Source organism: Eucalyptus grandis, chromosome 10 (assembly GCF_016545825.1).
Source record: "Eucalyptus grandis isolate ANBG69807.140 chromosome 10, ASM1654582v1, whole genome shotgun sequence".
Lineage (NCBI taxonomy): Eukaryota > Viridiplantae > Streptophyta > Magnoliopsida > Myrtales > Myrtaceae > Eucalyptus > Eucalyptus grandis.
In genome coordinates, this window is record NC_052621.1 from 27,184,196 (window position 1) to 27,207,104 (window position 22,909).

At 40.4% G+C, this 22,909-nt stretch overlaps 2 protein-coding genes across 4 annotated transcripts; both read right to left on the reverse strand.

Annotated features, from left to right (window-relative positions):
- Positions 1-966: 966 nt before the first annotated feature.
- On the reverse strand, positions 967-5,087 carry LOC104423869 (probable serine/threonine-protein kinase PBL5). Of its 3 annotated transcripts, none has more exons than XM_039303762.1 (5): positions 4,654-5,087; positions 3,919-4,187; positions 3,441-3,630; positions 2,892-3,283; positions 967-1,619 (listed from the first exon to the last, which is right to left on the reverse strand). In XM_039303762.1, exons 1-5 carry the CDS (start codon positions 4,826-4,828, stop codon positions 1,299-1,301), a joined length of 1,347 nt encoding a protein of 448 aa, XP_039159696.1. In that variant the 5' UTR covers positions 4,829-5,087; the 3' UTR covers positions 967-1,298. The 3 variants fall into 3 exon arrangements, with proteins under 3 accessions (XP_039159696.1, XP_039159695.1, XP_039159697.1); XM_039303761.1 differs by having other exon boundaries at positions 4,645-5,087; XM_039303763.1 differs by lacking the exon at positions 4,654-5,087 and having other exon boundaries at positions 3,904-4,062.
- Positions 5,088-12,000: 6,913 nt separating this feature from the next.
- Positions 12,001-22,675, reverse strand: LOC104423870 (two-component response regulator-like PRR73). Its single transcript, XM_018863729.2, has 11 exons — positions 22,329-22,675; positions 20,645-21,112; positions 19,580-19,741; positions 19,336-19,469; positions 18,747-18,908; positions 15,164-15,308; positions 14,629-15,076; positions 14,514-14,541; positions 13,504-14,286; positions 12,557-12,630; positions 12,001-12,451 (listed from the first exon to the last, which is right to left on the reverse strand). Exons 2-11 carry the CDS (start codon positions 21,021-21,023, stop codon positions 12,373-12,375), a joined length of 2,394 nt encoding a protein of 797 aa, XP_018719274.2. The 5' UTR covers positions 21,024-21,112; positions 22,329-22,675; the 3' UTR covers positions 12,001-12,372.
- Between the last annotated feature and the right edge of the window lie 234 nt (positions 22,676-22,909).

The window sequence follows — 22,909 nt, forward strand, 5'->3', positions numbered from 1 at the left end:
TGTGCTGCTCTAAGTGGGGATGGCATATACAAGTCATGGATCTGAACTAAACCATTTCACAAGACTTCTACGATATTTCTAGGCTTTCAGATCGGTGGACATCTTTCCTTTCGTCACCAGATTTACAAGTAAAAGAAAACGCTAGCAAAACCAGATTTTTCTTTATTTTTGTTTCGGACAGAATCAGCTTATACTAACTCCGTGATTTGCACAACAGGGGTTACTTTAAAGGCCATTTGTTTTACCTGCTGCCAAAGCAAATCTTAATTAATAGTAAAGTACGAGAAACAAGAACAACCTGATGGCCCAATAGCGGTATCGTATCATAAGGTTGGATCCTAAAATGGTGGGCCTTATTCCATTCAAAGCCCAAAGTAATGCCCTAATGTAATTTCCCAAGAATCCAGGTTACGCACTATTGACATTGACTCGATTTAGATTCCACGAGTGAGAGTGTTGGTAGTTTAGTAAGGTCCTGATACCAGAGGTAGTGACACTAGACAAGAAATCAACGTCAAGCTTGTCAAGAAAACACCGGCCGAGTTGCTGGAGCGGGGCTGACTTGCTTTTTGGTCGGCCCATCGCTCGGTAGACAACAACAACAACCAAAAATCCACGGCTCTGAGACTCCTGAGAGAGGCAGAAAACAGTTTAGTCATAGTTACTCGTCCATGCCTCTTGAACCTTTCACGATTGTTCAGAGTTTTTGAGTTGGCTTTGACGGGGCCAAGTTGCTAGGAAATCACATGATGCATGGAGCTACCGTTCTGCTTTCAATGCATTTCTCACGTCATGAGGTTCTCATCTGGCTTCGAGCGTTGAGCCAAATTTTCTTACTTTCGAGTATTATATAGCCCATCCTCTCGTCATCTGCCTCGGCAAAGAGAAGGAACCCGAGATCCGCATAGGCATGGCTCACATTGCATCGTTGTAAACTCGATAAGGGCAAATAATAAAACTACCAAATGGTCGAATATTGAGTTCTCGGTGTCTGGATTAAAAAATTTCAGCACAATGTGTCTCAGATCATGGCAAAACAATGTAAGGAAAGAATAGAGGCTTTTTTTTTTCCAACTAAATGGAAGGGTACAAACAGCTCCTTTCTTCACAGAGGAATCTTTAATTACATACAAAACTCAGCTCGCATGTACACGGGGGATGAAGTGGGGGCTCGGAGGGCAAAGAGTTACCTGTATTGAAGTTGAGGATGACGTGTCAAACCTAATATGTGCGCCCCATGAAGACCGACGGAGTCGGCATTTTCATATATGAACAAGGCCAAAAGTCATGCAGTCTTCCTAGTTTTGGTATCCATAAGATGAGAAGGCCGGATCATCCAAAATGCTTACTCTGTCCTCTCTTCTCGTTCTAGAAGAAGAACTGCCGGTGGCCTTCCCAGAGCTTTGCGCAGAGTGGGTACTTGGATCGTACTTCTGAGAGGCAAGGTAATTCAGCGCAGTGACCACATCACCTATGACCGGCCTCATGGTGGGTTGCTCTTGGACGCACATTGCAGCAATGGCTAGCGCCTGGTACAAGCCTCTTACAGGATACCGGCCTTCAAGTGTTGGGTCAGCCATTTGGGAGAATTTTTTCCTATCCCGGAAAAGGGGGCGTGCCTGACCAATATTCATCACTCTTTAATCAAGCTAAACTGCTAATACACATGCTATTGTCTTTCATATCATTTAGATGTACATCAAAGTTTCAACGTATAATAGCTTGTGTTTTTCATCAGCTTCACAAAAGAGAGTTTCCAGCAGGATGAGATAAATGTAAGGCAATTCCACAGGTAAGGAAGACAAAAATATTCTCAGGTGGCTAAGGAGTTCATCAGACATGGAATTCTGCTGGAAAATTGGCACATAAATGCAGTCACAACCACCATAACCTCATCCTCAAAAGATGACAGCTCGAAGGTAATAATCAAGAGCTTGAAGCATGACCTCGAATATTTTTTAGTTTTAGAATCTCTTCTTCCCATACAACATTTTTCTTCAGATACAAGCTATTTTGTACCAGTCAAAACACGTAGTAAACTGGACAGTACCGATATGTAACACAACAGTTCAGCCTAAACCCAAATAGCAAAAGATGTGCAGGGTTTATCAAAATGATCCACCTACAAACACTCAAAAATTGTGGATAAAACTTCAAGAGGCCAACATCTGATGACTAGATTTTTTTACATCATAAAGCACAAAAAATAGGAAATGTGAATGTCATTCTAGTTGAAGTTACTCTTATACCAGATCATATGGAAAATAAAATCACAAAGGAATCTAAGCCATAGAGGCAACATTCCAGAAATTATTCAGGACACATCAGAGAGGTGAAGACTCTAATCAATATTTTTGCTCCGTAAGCTCATTCTTACTTGAAATTCATGATTGTGACTACTTGAAAGTTTCGCCATCTAAGAGCAAGGAGTAAGTACCTTAGAAGGTCTCCTAACTTCCAAAAAATCAGAAGATGCACATTCAAAGGTATAATGTATTTAATCTTCATTACTTAAAACATCCAGTAGTCTATTAGGTCACCCAGCTCAAGAAGTTATGACAGAGATCAAGGATATGATGACAATTTTCAGCACCCTACTAGATGGCCAAGGCAAAATGGATTCCAGGCATCGCTACATAATCTGCTTCTTCAAAAAGTTTCCCATCTGCCTTGAATATTGAATTTCAGATCAAGCAAAATTAAACATAACAAGGTTTCAAGCAAACTAGACCATGTAGGGTATCTCAGGGAAAAAGACAGAGTAGCAGATAACATTTCAAGGACAATAAGAACAAATAAGGAAACATTGCAAATCAAACAAGATATTTTTTCTATCGGTCCAATCAGTTATGACTAATCAGCAGAGGAAAAGAAAGGTTGTTGTATCTTACCCAAGCAACAAGGTACTGATCCTTGGACTCTTTCATGGGATCAAACGCTTTTCTTCCTGTTATCAGCTCCAGAAGAACAACTCCAAAACTGTAGATATCTGATTTGAATGTTAACTGGCCTGTCATTGCGTAATCTGGTGCACAGTAACCATAGGTACCCATAACCCTTGTTGACACGTGGGTCCTATCCCCACTTGGACCCACCTTGGCTAGGCCAAAATCAGATAACTTAGGGTGATATTCATCGCCGAGCAAAATATTTGAGCATTTCAAATCACGATATATAATAGGAGGCTTCAATTTGTCATGCAAATACTCGAGACCTTTTGCTGCTCCAGCTGCTATCTTCATTCGCGTGTTCCAGTCAAGTCCTTTTCTAGTTGGCGGAAGATCTGATCAGGGATAAAAGAAGCAAATTCAAAAGACTAATTGGATGAAGTAAAGAACTCATGTGAAACAAAAATCAACGCCCGCTATAAGCAAAAGTTAAAGGATCATAAGGATGATAGCATTACAACAGAATAGGCAGGCTGGAGGAGAGTTATTTACCATGCAAATGGGTTTCTAGTGATCCTAATGGCATATATTCATACACCAACAGCCTCTGATCTCTCTCTGCACAAAAGCCAATCAATTTCACAAGATTAGGGTGATCAACCAGACTTAGCATCGTTACTTCGACAAGAAACTCCTTTGTGCCTTGAACTCCATTTTGATCAAGTTGCTTGATTGCTACTGCCTGCACCAAATCCACGACAAAATTAATGTCTTGTCACCTACTAACCAAAGAAAACTAACAGTTCACAACATGCCCTAACATATACCTTTTATCTGCACCAGAACATCAAGCTTCATAAACATGAAGTATAACAGAGCAGCAATATAATCCTCCTCAGTCTCAACATAGGCTATCTTTTACCATAAAGTTCAGCGCCAGAACTTTCAGAGACAGGATAAATAGCAGAGATTTAATGAAGCAAATAAGAGCCAGAACACGGGGTACAAGGCTTACATTGACTCAACCAACCTGGTCAGTTCCCTCTAAATGCCCCTTATACACTTTGCCAAAGCCACCTTCACCCACAAAGCAATCCGGTCTGAAATTGCCCGTGGCAGCCTCGAGTTGACTGAATGTGAACGTCCGAGCCCGCTTTCCGTTAGCTTTTGCATCCTTATAGATATCCCTCAAACCCAAATCCCTCATGTCCATATTCAGCTGGTCATCGTCCCTCGCAACCTCGTGCCTCTCCACCTCGGATTCCTTCGCATTTCCGCGAGCATCCACCTTCGCAGTCTCTAACAAGCACCAAAAGCAAACAACAAACATCAAGTCTTGAAATTTATTTCCTCGCGAATGCAACTGAAGTCACCCATACAGAGGGAACAAACAGCGAAAGTTTCACGGAAAATTTGAAGAACCATGCTATCATAGTATAACAAGACTTCACGCTCAAGCTCCCTTTTTTCCTCTTTCTTTCGCTGTTCTAGCTTTGATCTTCTAAACATGCAAGATTTTCAGGTGACGAAATCCACCCGAGAAGAAAACTTGGAGAAATTGTAACGAAAATTCAAGGAACCGTCAACAGCAGTTCCGCGAAATCAAGAACGGATTCTCCAAACCCACCACCCTTCGGTTTCCGAGCTCGGAAAAAAAAGCTACAAAATCAAAACTTCACAAAAACCGGCGGAAAAAATCCGGCGACTTCGACAACAGACGTGACAGGGGGGCATCGCAAAATTCTTCAAGAAGTACCCGGAGCACCTCGATCTTCCGGTTTCTTCGCCGGGCAATGAAGGTTGTCGCCGTCGCCGTTGTTGGCGGCGACGGCAGCGGCGGCGGAGGTGGCGGTGGCGGTGGCGGCGGCGGTGGCGCCGCTGCGTGTGTTCACGTCCTCCGGCTCCTTCACTGACTTCCCGCTGCATCTGAAACACCCCATGACACAACCTCTCTCTCTCTCTCTCTCTCTCTCTCTTCTTTCTCTCTCTCCTCGGCGATACGATCGTGCAATCAAGAGAGGGAAGTCGAAGCCCCAAAAGGCGAAGAGAGAGGAGAGAAGAACATGAAACACGAGAGAGAGGAGGCAGAAGAAGAAGAAGAAGAAGAAGAGAATGGGAACAGAAGAGTGGCAAAAAGAAAGTTCTGAGATTTTTGGGGGATGGTTTCTTCTTCTTCTTCTTCTTTTCTTTTTATGGCTATTTTTTTTGGGGGGGGGGGGTGGAGTGTGAATTATTTATATAAATTCCCTCGTGTCAATTAAATATAGCCACGTAATATACATGTATATGTATGTATGTATGTGTGAATTTCCGCGTTCCCTCATGCAAGTGCCAAAAAAAAAAAAAACAAAGAAGAAGTTGCAAATACAATGATTTTTGGACCTTATTTGAAAAGGAATAAAATATTATCTACACTTCTAAAAATCACTATGAAAAATAGAAGGGAAATTTATTGGTCGATTTGTATATTACGCGATTTTAGGGCGCTTATGGCTAAGAAAGAATCAAAATGGGTGTGTTGCAAACTTTAAGTCAAGTAACGATTAAACTATGGATAGTTTTTTAATTTATCTTTCTTATGTTTTTTTATGATTTTTGACTTGTCTGTGACAATGAACATTATCATTTTTCCTTAGAACCTTTGCGTGTAGACGTTTAGGATTATCGATGATCATTTCGAGTTCTTCTTCTATTATCTTTCTAAGTTAAAAAAAAATTTAGATTTTCGTGAGTTAAAATTCAAAGAAGTTGAGATAATTGGAAGGTAAATTTAAGTTTTCAATAAACTTCGACTCCAACATCAATGATGAAATGAGTGTCATTGGACAAGTTCCAATGATGCAACTTCAATTGCTTTTTGAAAGTCTTCAGTGAAATCTGGTAATCGGTGGGTACGCCATAAGCGACGAAACATGATTAAAGCTAATTCGATGATCATTCAACCAAGACATAATCTCAAAAATGTTGAATGCATTCTAAAACCTCATTCTGTTAATCGTGTTTGATGAGATTGCATGTTAAAATTCTAATCTTTTATGAATCCGATACTCTTCACACTTTGTATGCCAACTTACCATCCAAAAAAAAAAGGAAAAATAGGAAAGCACAACATTATAACAACTCTTAATTTGTATTAATGGTAAGAAAATTTAGTTTAAACTGGCAAAACTCGTCCCCATAAAATAATTCGACCAAATCAAACAAGGTGCGTGACAAGTCAAAAATCTAAATAGATGGTTTGGGATTATAACTTAAAGATATAATCATATATCTATTGGCCGTCGAAATTCAATCAATGCCAAATCCATTTATCTTCACTTTGATTTTTCATTTTTTTCCAAAAACAAGCCGAGCTACTTTTAGTATTAGTCCACATGATAAGCATGTGTTTTTCAAATGCCTCAACTTTCAATCGATCAAATAGTGAGTAGGAAACAGAAATATCAGCACCGATGAACATAAGAAATAAAAATGAAAATAAAAGTAAAAGTAAATTCCTCTATTTTTTTTTTTTTTTTATTTTAAGAAAAAAAAAAGAAGAAAATGGGGTGTTTTGTCCGGTCATAATTGATCAACCACAATTGGTGACGTGCGGGGCATTAATTGCCTAATTATAAATTACCGCCTGCGGACTCGGTTGGTCGTGTCTTTTATGACGTCTCCCAACCATTCGCGTTGACCACCACCACCCATCTGATCACCGATCCTCCACCGTCTGATCTTATTAAAAGAACCAATTCCCAGGTCAACCTTTTCGAAGTTTGCCAAAGCGCGCGGGACCCGCACCCGATTTCATTCACATTTAAAACGCCCCCCGCCCCAAAAAAGCATTGAACGAATTGCTTTCTCCTTTTTTTTTATACGTACCTTGATCATTTCCGACCCCACCTGAACTTGCACCCATAGCTCGAGTCGAATATAGAAAGAATGGTCGAATTGAACGACCCACACTCAGCAAAAAATACATCGTTTGAATAATTTGAAACCCACCCAACTCGAGCTCCAGATGAACTCAATTCATTATCAGTTCGAATCAAATCCGAAAGCAAAGCACCTCGATGTCTTGATGCTCGATTTTGGCGCGATTTAATGCAAAATCGGAGAAAATTGCACTAGCAATCCAGCATTATTTGACCTAGACTTGATTTGTACCCGACAAAATAAAACTCGAGAAATCATATGAGAAGTTGAGAGCCAATTGACCCAAGCACAAATGGAGCGAATTCCATGTTCACTATGGTGGCACAATATGACCCAAACTTGTAAACTATTTGAATCTAAAATGTTTTTGGAATGATTCGATTTGAAGTATAACAGCAATCGAGTCAAGCAAAGCCAATATAACGTCGATCTCAAGCTCAATTAGACTCGCGTGATTGGGGCTTGGGACTCAACTCAAGCTCAATTGACCTGCGTGAGCTCATCCAACATAAAAATCGGATGCTGAAATTTGACTTGATATCAATCCATCTTAAAGAAATTTGAATTCAACTTAAGTCCATATACCATGGATAAAAATACGTGTGTTAAAGAATTTTACCTATACGTCAATAATGGCTAAACAATTAGCCAGTTCAAATTCGATTCAAGCAATCGTTGGAATTGAGGCAAGTCAAATTAAATCTGAATTATTCATTATGATCAACTTGAACGAGTTTTTTTTTTTTTTTTGTCAGTTTGGAGCGGCGATTGCTGCATCTATTTTTATTTTTCCTCCTCTTTTTGTCACTCAAGTTCACACCGCTGTCATCCACGGAAAGACGCGGTCTTCTGTGCAGCCGGCCAAGCCAGAAATTACCGTCCGCATATTTTGACCGTTTGAACGGGTCAATGTTCAGCTCTGTCCACACCACCACCGCCACAAAAAGACAAAATCCTCATCTTCTTTTCCTGCCGGCAGAGATTCCTGTAAAATATGTTCATAAGGAGAATTTTTTAAGATTTTAAATCAATTTAGAAATTGATTTTTAGACAGAAAGAAAGACGTGAGAGAGAGAGAGAGAGAGAGAGGAGTTAAATTTAGATTGTAAGAGAAGTTTACTGGGTTTAACTTTATTGTTAACATAAATTTTACGAACTAATAAACCTGAGGTTCTGCAAAGCCGTTGTCGATCGGGGGTGTCTAGATTATTTTACTATCATTTAATTCGTTTTTCGGTATTGCAGCCATTCCGTCCTATTCACATCATATAATAAATTTTCTGGGTGGTCAAACACGCCATATAATAATTAGGTTTGTACTTTCGCGAACGGGACTCTTACAAGAAAGTGCATCCATGCTTTAGCCCAATAGAATGAGTAACTGGCATGATTTAATTGCTTAGTTAGGAAACATGTTGAGTAAGTGCAATGATTTAACTGCTAAGTTAGGAAAACTTGCAGAGTTGCCCATGAAATAATTGATTTGTCATGCATATAGATTGATATTCGCTTTGAACCTTCAGACATTTTCGCTCTCAAGCTAGGGGTGATCGGTTCCCAGTTCGGTCCGGTTCCAAGGTGGAACCGGGAACCAGACCGGGAGAATCGGTTCCTAATTTTGGGAACCGTGGACCAGACCGTTGGTCTTAGGACCGAGAACCGGACCGGTTCCGGTCCGGTCCGGTCCAAAAGAATTGGCACTTTATTTTTTCACTAAAGAATGATCATTCACTAAAGAATAATCATGCTCCAAACCGATCAATCAAATTCGGTTTTCGAGCAATCTAATAAAACTATTCACACATGTTTCCACGTGCAAAATATTCAAACTTCACTTGTGTGAATATCAATCATAATTTACGTGTTTCATGCTTAATTTTAAGCATAAAACCCATGAACAACGTGATTAAAAGTTGTGCTTGGCTTAGGTTTTATAGACAATCTCTCTTCTATACTTTGAATGTTTAGTCGATATGAGACTTTTTAGGGCTTGAAGTGCCTTGTCGTTTGCAAGTGAGGGGAGCAAGAGAGAGAGAGTGTGAGCATGAGGAGGAGAGTTTTTTCTATAAATAAAGAGTAACAACAAGAGTTTTGGTGGTCTCTTGGCCACATAAGAGGTTGTTACCTAAATTACAATTCCGATTGCAATAAGTTTCATATATAATATTAATATATTATATGTGTTTATATATTATATGAATATAAATTATATATAAAAAAATTTGGTCCGGTCCGGTCGGTCTGGTCGGTCCGGTTCCCACCTTGGAACCGGGAACCGAACCAACCGGCCGCCGGTTCCAAGATTAGGAACCGGGAATCGGACCGCCGATCACGGGAACTGCCCAAAACCGGCCGGTCCGGTCCGGTTCCGGTTCAGGCGGTTTCCGTTGCACACCCCTATCTCAAGCACTCCGATAACTTCGCATCACTAAAATTCAGTTTCTTGCATTTGATACATCAAATTCGTAACTATCCAAGTCACTTCGCTTCGAGTATTCTCTAACCTATTTTTTTTTTTAATGAAAATGACGTGTCCGACAATGTGACATTCTATCTCTTTGATTGACGTGTGGCAATGATGCGGGGGAAAAGTATCAAAAATGTTTTAAGGTAGCGCATGAGAACGTTTCTGTTTCTCATGGTTTCTGTTATTTTGTTCCTCGGAACAAAAAAAGAACAGAAACCTGTTTGGTAACGCCAAAATGTTTTTCTATTCCCGGGAATAGAAAGTTAGCCAGGGAATAGATTTGGAGCAGAAACGAGAAGCAAAAAAAAGTTGCTTCTTGTTCCCAGGAACAATTTTTAGAAATAAGCTAATTTTCTTTTTTATTTCTTTTTCTTGCCGCGGCCACCATCAACCGCTCGGAGCCACCGCCCACCGTCGGCCGCCGCCGCCGCCGGTCGCCGGCGATCCGTCGGCAAGAATAAAAAATGAATAAATACAAAAAAGAAATTGTTGCGTTACTAAACGCATTTCTATTCTTTTTCTATTCCAAGAGTAGAAATTTTGTGTCGTTACCAAACGGGTTCTTTTTTACTCGAAATTGTTCCCGGAGCGAAATAGAAAAGAACTATTTCTGAAAAAAAAACTTTTCCCGGGAACAAAAGCGTTGTCATGCGCAGCCTAAATGTATCACATTCATGCTAACTCAATTTTTAACTTTTAATTGTGTCAATTAAATTTTAAATCTTTTAACAATATATCAATATAGCCAATTCGGCCAATTATAGCAAAAAATCACTAATATGAACATTGGTAATTTTACGTGGCATGATTAGCACTCACTTTTACATTTTTTATCCTTTTCATTTTTCTTTCGTTTCCTTTCTTTTTTTCCCCAACAATGAGTTGACAAGGGCCTTTGCCCCTCGCCTGCCACGGGCAAGGGCATCGTGGCCCTTCTCAACTTAGAGTTGTGAATTGACAAACAAAGAATGAAAAGAAAATAATAAAAAATTATAAATTTTATCTCCATTTCCCATCATTCTACATAAGATGGCTAATATCCATGACAATTATCTCTAGCTAATATTTGTCGGACTGACTACATTAACAAATTGTCAAAACTTTTAATACTCAGTTTGTACAATTAAAAGGTTTAAGATTGAATCGATACGAATGCAATAAGTTTATGGTCTTTTTAATACTTTTAATGTATGTGAGGATGTTGGGTGGGGAAGATGTGAGCTCAACTATCTAGGATAGACGGACGTGTCGTAACAAAATTCCACACGCCAAGCTTACGAGTCACTATTCAGGCCAAAGTCATCCACACATTGAGTGGAAGTCGAGCTTTATAATAATAATAGCAACGCAACAAAAACTTTCAATTTGAAAACGAACTTTCAAGATCGATCGATCCATCATATTATCGACAGAGGCAAGAAAATTCAAACTCCAGAAAACGACCCTCGATGACATCCCCTCGCAAGCCAGGTGCCAATTGGAACTCGATTAGTGGCCCGTCCATCATCCGGGGGCGTGCATGGCCGGTGCCCAAAGACCTCATGACGACTCGACAGGTTTCGCTTTGATCGCTTTCGATCTAGAAGCTTTACACGTTCGCACGGCCTTTCTTTATAAACCATGAACTTCGCAACACATGGAAACCAAGAGAGTCTTTTGGCACGACGTGCACACGTGTCGCGAACCCACTGAGTTGTTGGAGATAATCATCAGGGGAACCGAAGAGGGGGACTAAACCGTTTTTTCAGTTTCCAAACAACTTTATTGAGTTTGCGGAGGTTCCGTGGGCAAGTCAAAAGCCCCGTTTAGGTTTTGCGAGATGTCAACGTCTTGCTCCCGTGCGATGACAATTTTTTTTATTTGACGGGTTAACGTGTCTAGGGAGGAGGGGTTGGAGTGATGTTATCAGTGCAATCATGTAGAGAAAATTAAGATCCTAGGGGGTAGATTTCCCATCGACATCGAGTGATTAGTTGAACTGGAGAAAGAGAGAGCACGTCGAGCTATGAAACTCGGAAAGTTAGGAAAACGAAAAAGGATTTCCCAAAAGCAATTTCCTTTATCAAGAAGCAAACGCATCTTTAAAATCGAGATAAAGTTAGTTTGTAGCCCTAAAAGCCTATGCGTATGCAAATTCGATAATTCTAAGCCGAGCCTATATGGTGGTGACATCGACACCCTGTCTCGTGTAGTGCCTATCTTGGCCAGATTGCTGAGTACACCTCCCCCTTCCCACTTGTTTCTAGAAAAATTGGTCAAAGACATGATGGGTTTGTCTTCTTTCATCAAGTTTCTCGGAAGAATGCTTGGCTGATATGTTCTCTCGTGTCTCTTGGGGCAATTAGGCTCTGAGAAACGTGGACGTAGCCGAGATTGCCTCTCAAACATTTTAAAACCTCTGAACTATGTCGTTACTCCAAGACTGGTGTGACAGCACCTTGTCGAGTCGACCTACGTGCCTGACCGAGCACGTCGTGTCCTAGTTTTTCTACTTTCTCAGGCTGCCAGAGCGAACAAGTTTTGACAAATGACGCAGCTTGGATAGAATCGAACTCAGCATCTTCCGCTGCAGGACCTACCTGGGCCGGTATTCACAACTAGGAAAGGGCTGTAACCTGGTGAAACATTATAATCGGAGCTGCTTACCAATTTCTACGACACATCGCCGTGTATAATCGACGTTCACATAACAGTAATTGTAGGCAAACCGACAAAGATGACTTAGAGGCCGCAAATGGCACGGGTCATGGGCGTTCACTTTCAATCAACTTGTATCAGACTTATATACGACTGGAGCTGTTGTGTGTCAATCTCACTAGATGAGGAACCAAAAGGAACACATTAACAATGCAAAGTTTTATGGAATCCATAATTCTATCTGTTCGTCATCTTCCCCAGATACAAGATATGTATGAAGTCCAGGTGCTATCTTTGAATTTTCATAACAAACCTTGGAAGACCAATAGAGCAGGTTAATTTCCATGACAAGGCCGACACATCTCTTGGTAAAAGACAAGGCCGGTGTAAAGGCTCGTGCTCATACACAACTTTGCACTCTGAACAACAATGATCGACCATGAACGTGCATTCCTCCTGTCATTGAACACTGTCGCATGAATTGTCCTTTGAGATCGAGTCGTTGCTCTGGCAGTCGTCACCCATTTTGCTGTCAGACCTGCAGTACCAGCAATAAGAGATTACTATTTCAGCTTGTTGCTAGAAGATGATATTGTATCAGATTGAGCAAAAGTGATCATTTCTTGTCATTGCCATTTCATACGTTATCTGCCGAACAAACTGTCCTCGCACCCGAGGTCGCTGCTCTGCTAGTTTTTTTCTGCTTTCATAACGAACCTGGAGTACAAAAGATAAGGAGACACTAATGAGAACAGAGAACATTTAGAATGGGGTCCATGAAGTCATCATTCTCGCAGAGATAGCTTCTATGAATGCCATGTCAGCTACCAGCAGTTTACAACAAAGCATATACGAAGCTCTCATGGAAGTACGACAGTTGAGTATTATAGTCAACTTCACAAAATAAGCAAAGATGATTCTCGGGTCTAAAGATATTCATATATCAAGCATGGTGGATTCCGAAACTTACATAAAACGAGATAAATATTCTACCTTCTATCATGTACTTTCACGCATTTTCTTATTAAATCAATTTACCTTTTAGTTTGTCTAATCAAGTAGGCCTATTTTCACAAATTTCCTAATCAAGTCCCTCCGATACCAGATTCTCCCATATCTATCTAACATACTGTGAGCATCCACATGGGTGTCTACAGTGGCTAAATTTTATTGACATCATATTTTGACGCTATCTGGATTGGCTAAATTATTCAACACACATCCACATTGACATCCGGACACTCTATCCACAGCATACTTTGGAGCTGTCCTACAGCCACATCAGTTGAATTTGATCAGACTTGGTGTCAAAGAGAAGTGATTAAAAATTCATGAAAGTAGAATAAGTTTATTAGACAAATTAAAAGCATAGGGTCTTGATTAGGAGAACCGTGAAATTTTAGAGAGGAAAAGGTATAATTTTTCCTACAACGATCATGTTTCTCCACAAAAGGAGAAGTCAGTTAAGAGCTACAAAGTCATTAGATTTGAAGCATTATCATTGGTTCACTAAAGGATTATACGGCGGCCTAGGTCTAGGATCAAAATTATGGAGCTTCACAGCAAAGAACTAGAAAGAGTGCTCATTACCCTCTTCTCAAAGCATCTTTCCTTCCTCTTCTGTCGAAATTTGGACAAGGCTGCCTCCCTCAGTGCAATTCGCTCTTCATCTGTTCCACCACCATTAATTTTCTCAGTAACACCACCATCTCCAGTATGTCCAGCAACTCCATCATCCTTTACCTTATCATTCTCTCCACCATTTGGCACACTTTTACTCCCGGTATTCCCATTGCTCCCATGATTACTCCCAGAGACGCTCCCACTGACACTGTAGTTCCCAGCATTACCTTCTAAATGGTCTTGGAATGCATTTGATGATCCACATTGTGGAGCAGCTGCTACCATGTTCTTCAGTGAAAGATCCTTGTGGTCAGGTTGTTGTTGTTGTTGCTGCTGCTGCTGCTGCTGCTGCTGCTGCTGCTGCAAGCTGTCGAGATGATGATGATAGTGGTGATGGTGGTGGTGATGGTGGTGCCGGATATGAATGTGCTGACGTGGACTGGTTGTTGGGGGTTGGACTGTGTTAGAACAAGCATCATTTGCCCTTCCAGACAGCTCTTGCCAGGATGAAGACGTGTAACCATGCTGTACTGGTTGAAAGGCGGAAGACTCTGAAGATTTAAAAGTTGATACTCCTTCTGGCTTTGTAGGAGTTTTACTACCCAAAACAAATTCATTGTTGCCACCACTCATGTTAGACTGATGATATGGAGGAGTACCAAGTGAACAAGAAGGAAAATCTCTCTCCAATCTCACTGCAACCGAACAATTATCAAATGCAGGACAGCTTCCAGTAGTTCCTGCCCGACCCTGCTCCACAATGGACATGATCATCACTAAGATAACACCCACTATAAGTAATAAACATGAACAGAGAGATGCTGTTAACACCCTAGCTAAAAGCAGCACTGGTGTGGAGGCTTGTTTGGTCTAGTCTGCTGCACAACAGTTTCTTCATGCCAATAATATAGAGGCATATATGTAGATTTCAGTATAGCAATCACATGATGTGTCAACTTAGAAGATAGACAAATTACCTGATTCACCGAAGAGCTTGCATTGAACCTGAAAAAACAAAAAAATCAAAACAAGAAGTCTATTTAGATCTGCAGGACAGCTTAGATGAGTAGAACCCAGAAGTTTCCTCCTTACTTGGAGAATGCTGAAAGGTCAGAATGCCTCAAAACTTTGTGATCACCGAGGGTACTTCTTCCAGACTCACCCACTCCTTCCAGCCTTTTAAGCGTTAGTTCAAGCAATGGAAGTTCTTTAGAATCACAGTCAGCTTTTGCTTTTGTATGTGAGTTCCTGGAAGTACCATCTCTGGTGTCAAAGACTGTACTTTCAGTCTGTGCCTCTTGGCAATTGGCCCTTTTACATGCCATATTGGGTACTTTATTTCTAGATTTGCCACCTAAATCAAGCTCGAGCCCCAGTTGTCCTATATCAAATGTTTTAGGTTCTATAACAGAGGATGCATTCTCGGATCTATCATGCTGATATGCATGCTTAGAATCTTGACATCTCTCATGCTGATATCCATGCTTAGAATCTTGACATCTAGAGGCTTTTTTTGCATCCTTGCCCATTCCAGCAGTGCCTACAGGATTTAAATATATAGATGAGAACATGACCAACCAGAAGTACAGGAATTTTTTCAATTCAAGTTGCTAATGTTGATTAGTACCTGGTTCTTCTTCGTCCATTTTGAGTGTTTCTGCCCCAGCATAAACCACCAGAGCACAAGTGCTATCAGGAGCATCTGCCCATTTGTCGGAAGGTGATACTGGCTTAGGGCTATCAACTTCAGCAGTCTTTTTTGTCCATGAACTCTGAGAAGATGGAGAATTAATAAGCAGAGATAGTGGTAAAACACGCTGATCTCCCATAAACTTCAGTCTTTATGCTTGTACTGTTTACATATATTCAGCCTTTTCTTCACCATCAACATAAAATGAAAAAATTTAAGGCATCTCTTTAGTCTGCAAGGTATAGTGGCTATTAAGAATTTGGTCTTCCCATGCTAACGCGGACAGCAATCTTAATGAATCAAAAGGTCATCTACCATGCCATTGCTCATAGGGACTGGTTAAAAATACTAGCCACTATACCTTAGTTGTTGAACTGCACTTATCTGGTGTACTACTAGTTGAGCAAAAAAAAGTTCTGTGATAGGTCCTAAATCTGGTCGGAATGCATCTGTTTACGCTTTAGCAAAAGCAAAAAGTACTACTTTTTAGCTTTCCCGCCAAAATTTAACATATTACCAAATGTCACAAGACTATTAATAATTATACTCCAATCTACATCAACATTTATCTATTGTGAAAGCTTTGAGCGGTTTGGAGTAAGAAAATCAAAGTGCATACAACACAAGATCCAGAGGAAAGAAAAGATAAAAGTCAATCCATACATGCCGGTAAGATCACCAGCAGTAGGGACATTTTTTGTGAAAAAGTCAACAGAGAGATGGCACAGAATATTACATAGGTCTCTACTTATTTTCAGACAAAAGAGGAGGACACTGTACCAAAAATCAATAATATTTATTGCACTAAGATTGTGGTATGTGCGTCCATGTATATGGAGAAAACCTAAAATAACTCGTGCTATTATAACATAGTCATCTACTAAATGATCTCAAAACCAGTTGTACGTTGAGTTCCATCATTTACATTTTAATGGGGGAAACAGAACAACAAACTAAGATGCAGCCTGCTATTTTTTTATTTAATTTTTATTGTATATTCTTTGGCACTGAAGCATTACAATGAATTCTCATTTCTGATAGCTTGCACCTGTTGAAACCAAATCCTTGGACAATAGTTTCTGCACAGAAGTTTTTAAGCTCACTACAAGAAGGCAATCACACATTTAAGGAGAGAGTATGGGTAATATGGAGACATGCTTGGGTGAGGGTAAAAGATTTACGACCCCATGTTGCTTGGTTGTGAAGGAATGGCATGCGCATGCACATTAAGCCCATGTGACAGTTCCCATTTGCCTCACCCGCAATTGGAACAATCTCATTTTTGAACTATCCACACATACCATCTTACCCGGTTATTCATTTATTCAAATGTAACATTCATTTCAAGCAAATTCAACCAAAAATATTATGAAGTCCAAAAAATTCCTGAGAAAGGAGAAATTAAGATATTTAAGACATTCTTCTCTTTACTAAATTTTAACATTGATTATTGTGCTTTACCAAAAAAAACATTGATTATTGTGGATTGGAGAGGCTATGAAAGCCTCATCGAGGATGCTAGCCATCTAACCAGGAAATTCATGAGTTGCTTGCACCTGTTTTTTATATATTCTACTTATGGGGAAAATCCCTTCCATGGCATAGTTCTGCCTAGGTCAGTAGGATGGATCCTCGGCGCATGAAGGAGAGAATAGAAAGATACTTAACTGACTCAAGACTAGTGGCCCCTTACTCACTGCACAACACGTCTAAGTACAATGCAGCCTTGAATTTCTATCTTTTCTTTGTTCTTTTTGTCATTCATTTCTCTGATTGTATAGTACCAACAGATCTCCCTCTCTCTCTCTCTCTCTCTCTCACACACACACACACACACACACACACACACAAGCGCGAGGGCAAAAAAGACAAGACATATGTGCAACCAACCGAAGATTGAATGCTCCCCCCAAAGGTAGTACTCATTCTAGCTCTTAAAAGATCAGAATATTTTATTTTCTGAACAAATAATGAAAACATTTTTAAGCATCAATAGTGTTACTTTCATTATACCAAGTGGCTATAGGTCTATTTGGATTGACATTTACTTTTTACTTTTTTTGCTTAGTCCGAATATTGCGGCTCTTATAGTTTCATTTTTTTTTTAAGTCCGAAACACTTGAACTTTCACAGAGTGCAAATATTGATGAGTAGCTTCTCGTATAATTATTTCACGTTTTTGGAATTGGAATAGTATTTATGATGTCAGTGGAAAAGCAGATTAAGTTGGAAGAAACGGACTCTACACCAACAGTAAAAAAATGGACCCTTCTTTCTTTTGACATAAGTCATCACAATTTGTTATGTAACTGCACCATGTTTTGTGTCAATAATGAATCTAACTTAAGAAACTTTTACAGATTTGAACGAATACTCTTATGGAAGTTTTGACTCTATTTTTCTCGATTAGTGACAGGAATGCTGCTTTCCCCATGTTAATTTTAGCAATACCTAATTTCTATTTGAGTTTCTCCTTCTTCCCCCAGTTATCCTGGTAGAACTGCCTCAATCTCCGAGCACTGCCGTCCAGCTATTACAATCACTGTAAATTGAGATAAGTGCACTAGAAGTCCTAAAACTTGTGACGAAAGTGCAATTAAATCCTAAAACTTTCAAAAAATGCAATCAAGTCCCATACCTTGTCACGAAAATGCAATTGCATCATAAAGCATTCAAAAAATATAATCAAGTTCTAAAACTTATCCAATAGTGCATTCGAATCCTACAACTTACAAAAAATGCAATCAATGAAAAGATTTGACTGGACTAATTTGACAAGTTTTAAAACTTGATTGTAATTTTTGATAATTTTAGGAGTCAATCGAACTTTCCTAACAAGTTTTAGGATTTAATTGCATTTTTTTAAAGTTACAAGATTCAATTGTACTTTTATGACAAGTTTTAGAACATTCCAATGCACTTATCCCCTATAAATTAATAGAGAGAGTTCAATAATGTTTTTCTCCAAATGTAAAGACAAGGATGTCATTTCTCATCATTCATTGTAGACGTGGAACCTAGTGTAGCCATTTAATAATAGGGATCCAATGGACGCACAACTCCGGTGGACAAGTCCCGATCCACCTTGTTCACTGTGCAACTAATTTTTGTTCCCAAATCTGCCCTTTGGCATCCAAATCCTAGACCTTCTCCTAGTATGTCATATGCTCATCAAAGACACATAAGAAAGAAACATTGACTATTGATTACATATTTAAACCTTAAGAGAAGCTCTCCAAGTCTACTTTCAACTAGAGTAATCGATGCAGCAAATAATTTGAGCTACTTGACTCAGCAAGGGTTCAACTCCATTTTATTCTGACCAGATCGTTCCTCATTGAAAAGCATTAGGAAAGGAAAGGTGTTCCATACGCCTTGAAGCACCATAGCAAGAAGAGATTGATCCCTCTAAGAAACAAGAAACCCCAAAATCACTGCCTTACTGCTAGATATACATACCACACACAAGGAACAGATGTGAGAACTTCTTGTCATGTAACCAGTCCACATGCAAATTTACCTGAGTGCCACTTCCATTATCACTTCCATTCCGCATGCTCAAACCGTTACTTCCATTATCCTGCTCTTCACTACTACCATTATTGGTCTCAGAATCATCATAGCTTCCCATTTCCTTGGACTTTTTGGTGTGTGTCCCGCTCTCACTTCCACTGCCACTAGACTGAGAAAATATGATACTTAACACAATGTCCAACAGGGAATTACAACAATAATATTTTATTCAATATAGCCAACTGAACCAGGATAAACATTAATAGATTAGATAGACAAATTCATCAAATAGAAAATGTCAAACAACGGAAATACTATGAGGGATATTCCTGTGGAGACCCAGGTCCATGGACTGGGTACAGCCGTTCCATTTAATGGGACCCACATGCAACGGTTGTCATTGACCCTGTCCAAGTGGACCCAAGGTCCCCACAAGATTTTCCCATCCTATTGAGAGGAGAGAAGACATGCCCTTCCTAAGAAGAGCTCCTTCTGCTTCTAGTCCCTATAGGCACTATTTTCACCTATGCTAAACTTGCAAACAAGTTCAGAAGTTAAAATAGAGTGACTATCGCAAAAGATGAGCCGCAACTCACACTGTGGCATCTCCTCCACACATGCTGCCATAGGTTCTTAAGTTCATTCTTTCGGATAGGTTTCACCAAAAAGTCAACTGCACCCTTTGACAGACATCTAAATACTATGCCCATAGAATCATGAGAAGACATCACTGCAAGAGTAGCTCATCAGATGCAATATTCAAAAGCATCAAATCAGCAATCATATTCACGGAAAGCTTTACCACATCAAACTGCTCATTTGTAGTGAACTAATTCTTACTTATTACTGGAATATTCTTCAAGGTCTTGTGGCTCATTATCTTGCTAAGAAGACCTATTCCCGATAGCAAGGGCATGACTACTTCTGTCAAGACAAGGTCAATCTGATCTCTTGGATCTTCTAGGGTTTTCCATGCCTGAATACCACTTGCAACAGCAGTAACTGCCAAGACAAAATGAATATAAAAGGTCTGAAGGAAAAGGTAAAAGTACACAGAGGGTTCATTTTGTAAAAAGAAGCCAAGGCTGTTCCACAAACACATCCGATTTCGGTCAGGATAATCAATCGTAGTAGAAATTGAGGATCCCGTAAAATGAGACACATTAGAGCACCAGCAATAAACATGAACTCCCAATCAAAGGTTTTTTAACCCCCACTTAATATCACAGGCATTGGGAAAGATAAACAGGCAAACTCAATCCTACCAAACATTCCCTCGAGGAACATGAACCTAATACACTATCTGCCAAACTTAAACCTTAAACCTTTACTGGATAAGTGCATTGGGACTAAAAGAATCGCGAAAAGAAAGACAGTAAGAGATTCTTTCAGACAACAAAAATGTCCCTTTAAACAAGAAATATGGAATCACGTGCATGTCTATCCTATCCTAAAAGCTCTAGAGGGAAAGTGGAATATCCTTTAAAAAAAGTGCATAAATGAGTTCTTGTGTTCAATTGATTAACAAAATAAACTAAGAAAACCTTTTGAGATCACGTGTCAAGCCAATACTTCAATTCAGTCCATATGCAGGTAACCGATTTATGAACATGAATTGCAATTTACGATGAAGATGTCACAGAAACAGCAGTACTATGAAGATGTCATGGAAACAACAGTGACTTACTGCCACTAGCTTGAATGTTCATTTGAATGTCAAACCCATGTCAATAACATGTGCTAACCTTCGTATCAACAGTTCCATAACAGTGCATTGACAATTTGCCATGTTGAATCACAGAAACAACAGTACTATGAAGATGTCACAGAAACAACAGCAGAATTACTGCCACTAACTTGAATGTTTATGTGAATATCAAACCCATGTCAATAACACATGCTAACCTTCATATCCACAATTCCGTAACAGCGCATTAACAACTTGCCGTGTTGAATCATCATTTTCAACAAGAAGAACCTTAACTGTCTTGATGGGGAGGAACCTATCCCATAGTACCGCAGGCCCATGAGACTGTTGTGACCCTTGGGGCTGTTGTGGCTGTATTTGAAAACCATCATGTGCCTGAATATCCAGACTAGGACAACCATTACCATACTCTGCTATGTCATTAGACCTAGAATTGTCTTCCTCGGATGAATTCTGACATTGCTCCCCATGCAGAATTCCATTGGTTCCTCCATTCTGCTCATTGTGCATATGAATGCTTTGTTCAACAGACGCCCTATCATTGCCACTATCAATGGCCACTGGTAGAGCCCCCATCAACCGGACTCAAAATCAACAGCAACTAGAAACGCCTGATAGCTCGATTGACCATATAACTCATGCATGACGTCCCCTAGAAGTACTGTCTGCAAGACAAACATAGCAATGGAGTTCCAAATCCAACAACTACTTCTGAAAAATGAGGCAAGTGGAAAAGAACAAAAAGAAATCTTTATTGAACCCAGCTCTTTTTTCACTCATCAGTAGTCATTATATGCTAAAGAACAAAAGAAAGTCTGATCCAAATGCCAGCTGCATCCAGTGAATATGTTGGGAGTTATATAAGTGCAGTTAAAACAATGAAGCAACTTGTTTAGGTTGAATTCGCCTGAGAAGTAAAAGCAATAACTGGACCCATAATTAAACAAAAGATGGAGATGATGACAAGAAGAACTGTTCTCATCATATAATAAGGGGAAACAAAAACTTCAAAGCAACCCTTAAAATCTGACAGCCAGGGACAATCTTTGGATGTAATAAAATATCTCATAAGCCACAGCAGCAGAAGATAATCATAACATTCACTTGTGATTTTATAGATGGAAACTCAAGTGGTCAAATGGTAGCAGCAAAACTGCCACACGCTGTCAATACAGATCATATTAATCACCAAGGTGAAGTCATCCCAGACAAGAACACAACAAGGGATCAGGTATGCTTGTAATCCACATCATTTATATGGACCAACTACGAATTGATGACTTGCTCGCCCTACCTATAAAAATAAGTTGATTATACAGACTTTCTGTGCCCCATAATGGAGATTTCAGCACCGATACATATCAATATACCCTTAATGATGAGGAAGGACAGTAACGTCCACACTTCCAGCTAATAAATTGAACTTAATGAAGAGACCTTGAGCCCTAAGGCCCCGGCGTACTCTGTAATATATCCACGGAGCTGATGAGAAACGCCGTCTACAACAGAAATCTCCTCCCACCAACTTCAAAACAAAACACCTCATAGCATGCAAGCCGTCTACATACATGAAGCGCACAAGCACGCCTGACTAAGGAACCGATTCTGTAGCTAAGATAGAACAGAGTAGCTCAAAACAAAAACCTAACCACGATCCCAATCTTCTAACTCCACGTCCGTGAGACCGTGGCGCCAAATCCAAACTAATCCACTCTAATAGATCGCTACGGCCTCAGTCTTTTCAAAACAGAGAAAGGCCGAGACCTAAAATCCAAGACCGCAGACGATGCGTCGAAACCTCAAGAGCTCAAAAACGTCACCGCACCGGAAAGCTACCACGACACCGCGCAATCAGAAATTCGGAAAGGGAGCGAGTTTTACCTCCTTCCGGTTCCCTAGCGAACCAGCACCTCCATTCCGGAGGTCGATTCAGCAGCGGCGGAAGAGAACCGACGTCAGCGCAGTGGACGAAGAGAAACGAAGAACGGAAGGCGATCCGCAATCCCGAAGCTCAGAGCACGAAGTCAGAGCAGAGGCGAGCTGCGAAACCGCGCGCTCGGAGGGAGTTCCGCCGCTGGAGGAGGCGCTTCCGGCAGGGGGAGTGAGCTTGACCAGTGGAGATTGCGATGGAGGCTCTTCCTTCTAGTTCCAGATAGAGAAGAAGCGAGAGGGTAGAGAGAAGATAGAGAGAGAGAGAGAGAGAGAGTAGAGAGAAAGGAGAGAGGAGAGAGAGTGGGGAGAGTAGGAGAGGGGCTAGATTTTTTTGGGGGAAGGATGCTGACGTGTCACAAGTGAAGGTCCGCAGCGGCTCCGTGGTCCGCGCGTGGCGTGGGCCCGTCCGACGTGGGCAGTATCAAAAGCTCGAAGGGCGAGTGGCGCCTCCGGATCCCGCGAGATCGTCCAGATCGTGGCTCGCCACGTGGCGCGCCCCACGCGCGATTAAAGGTTCGGGGACTACTAGA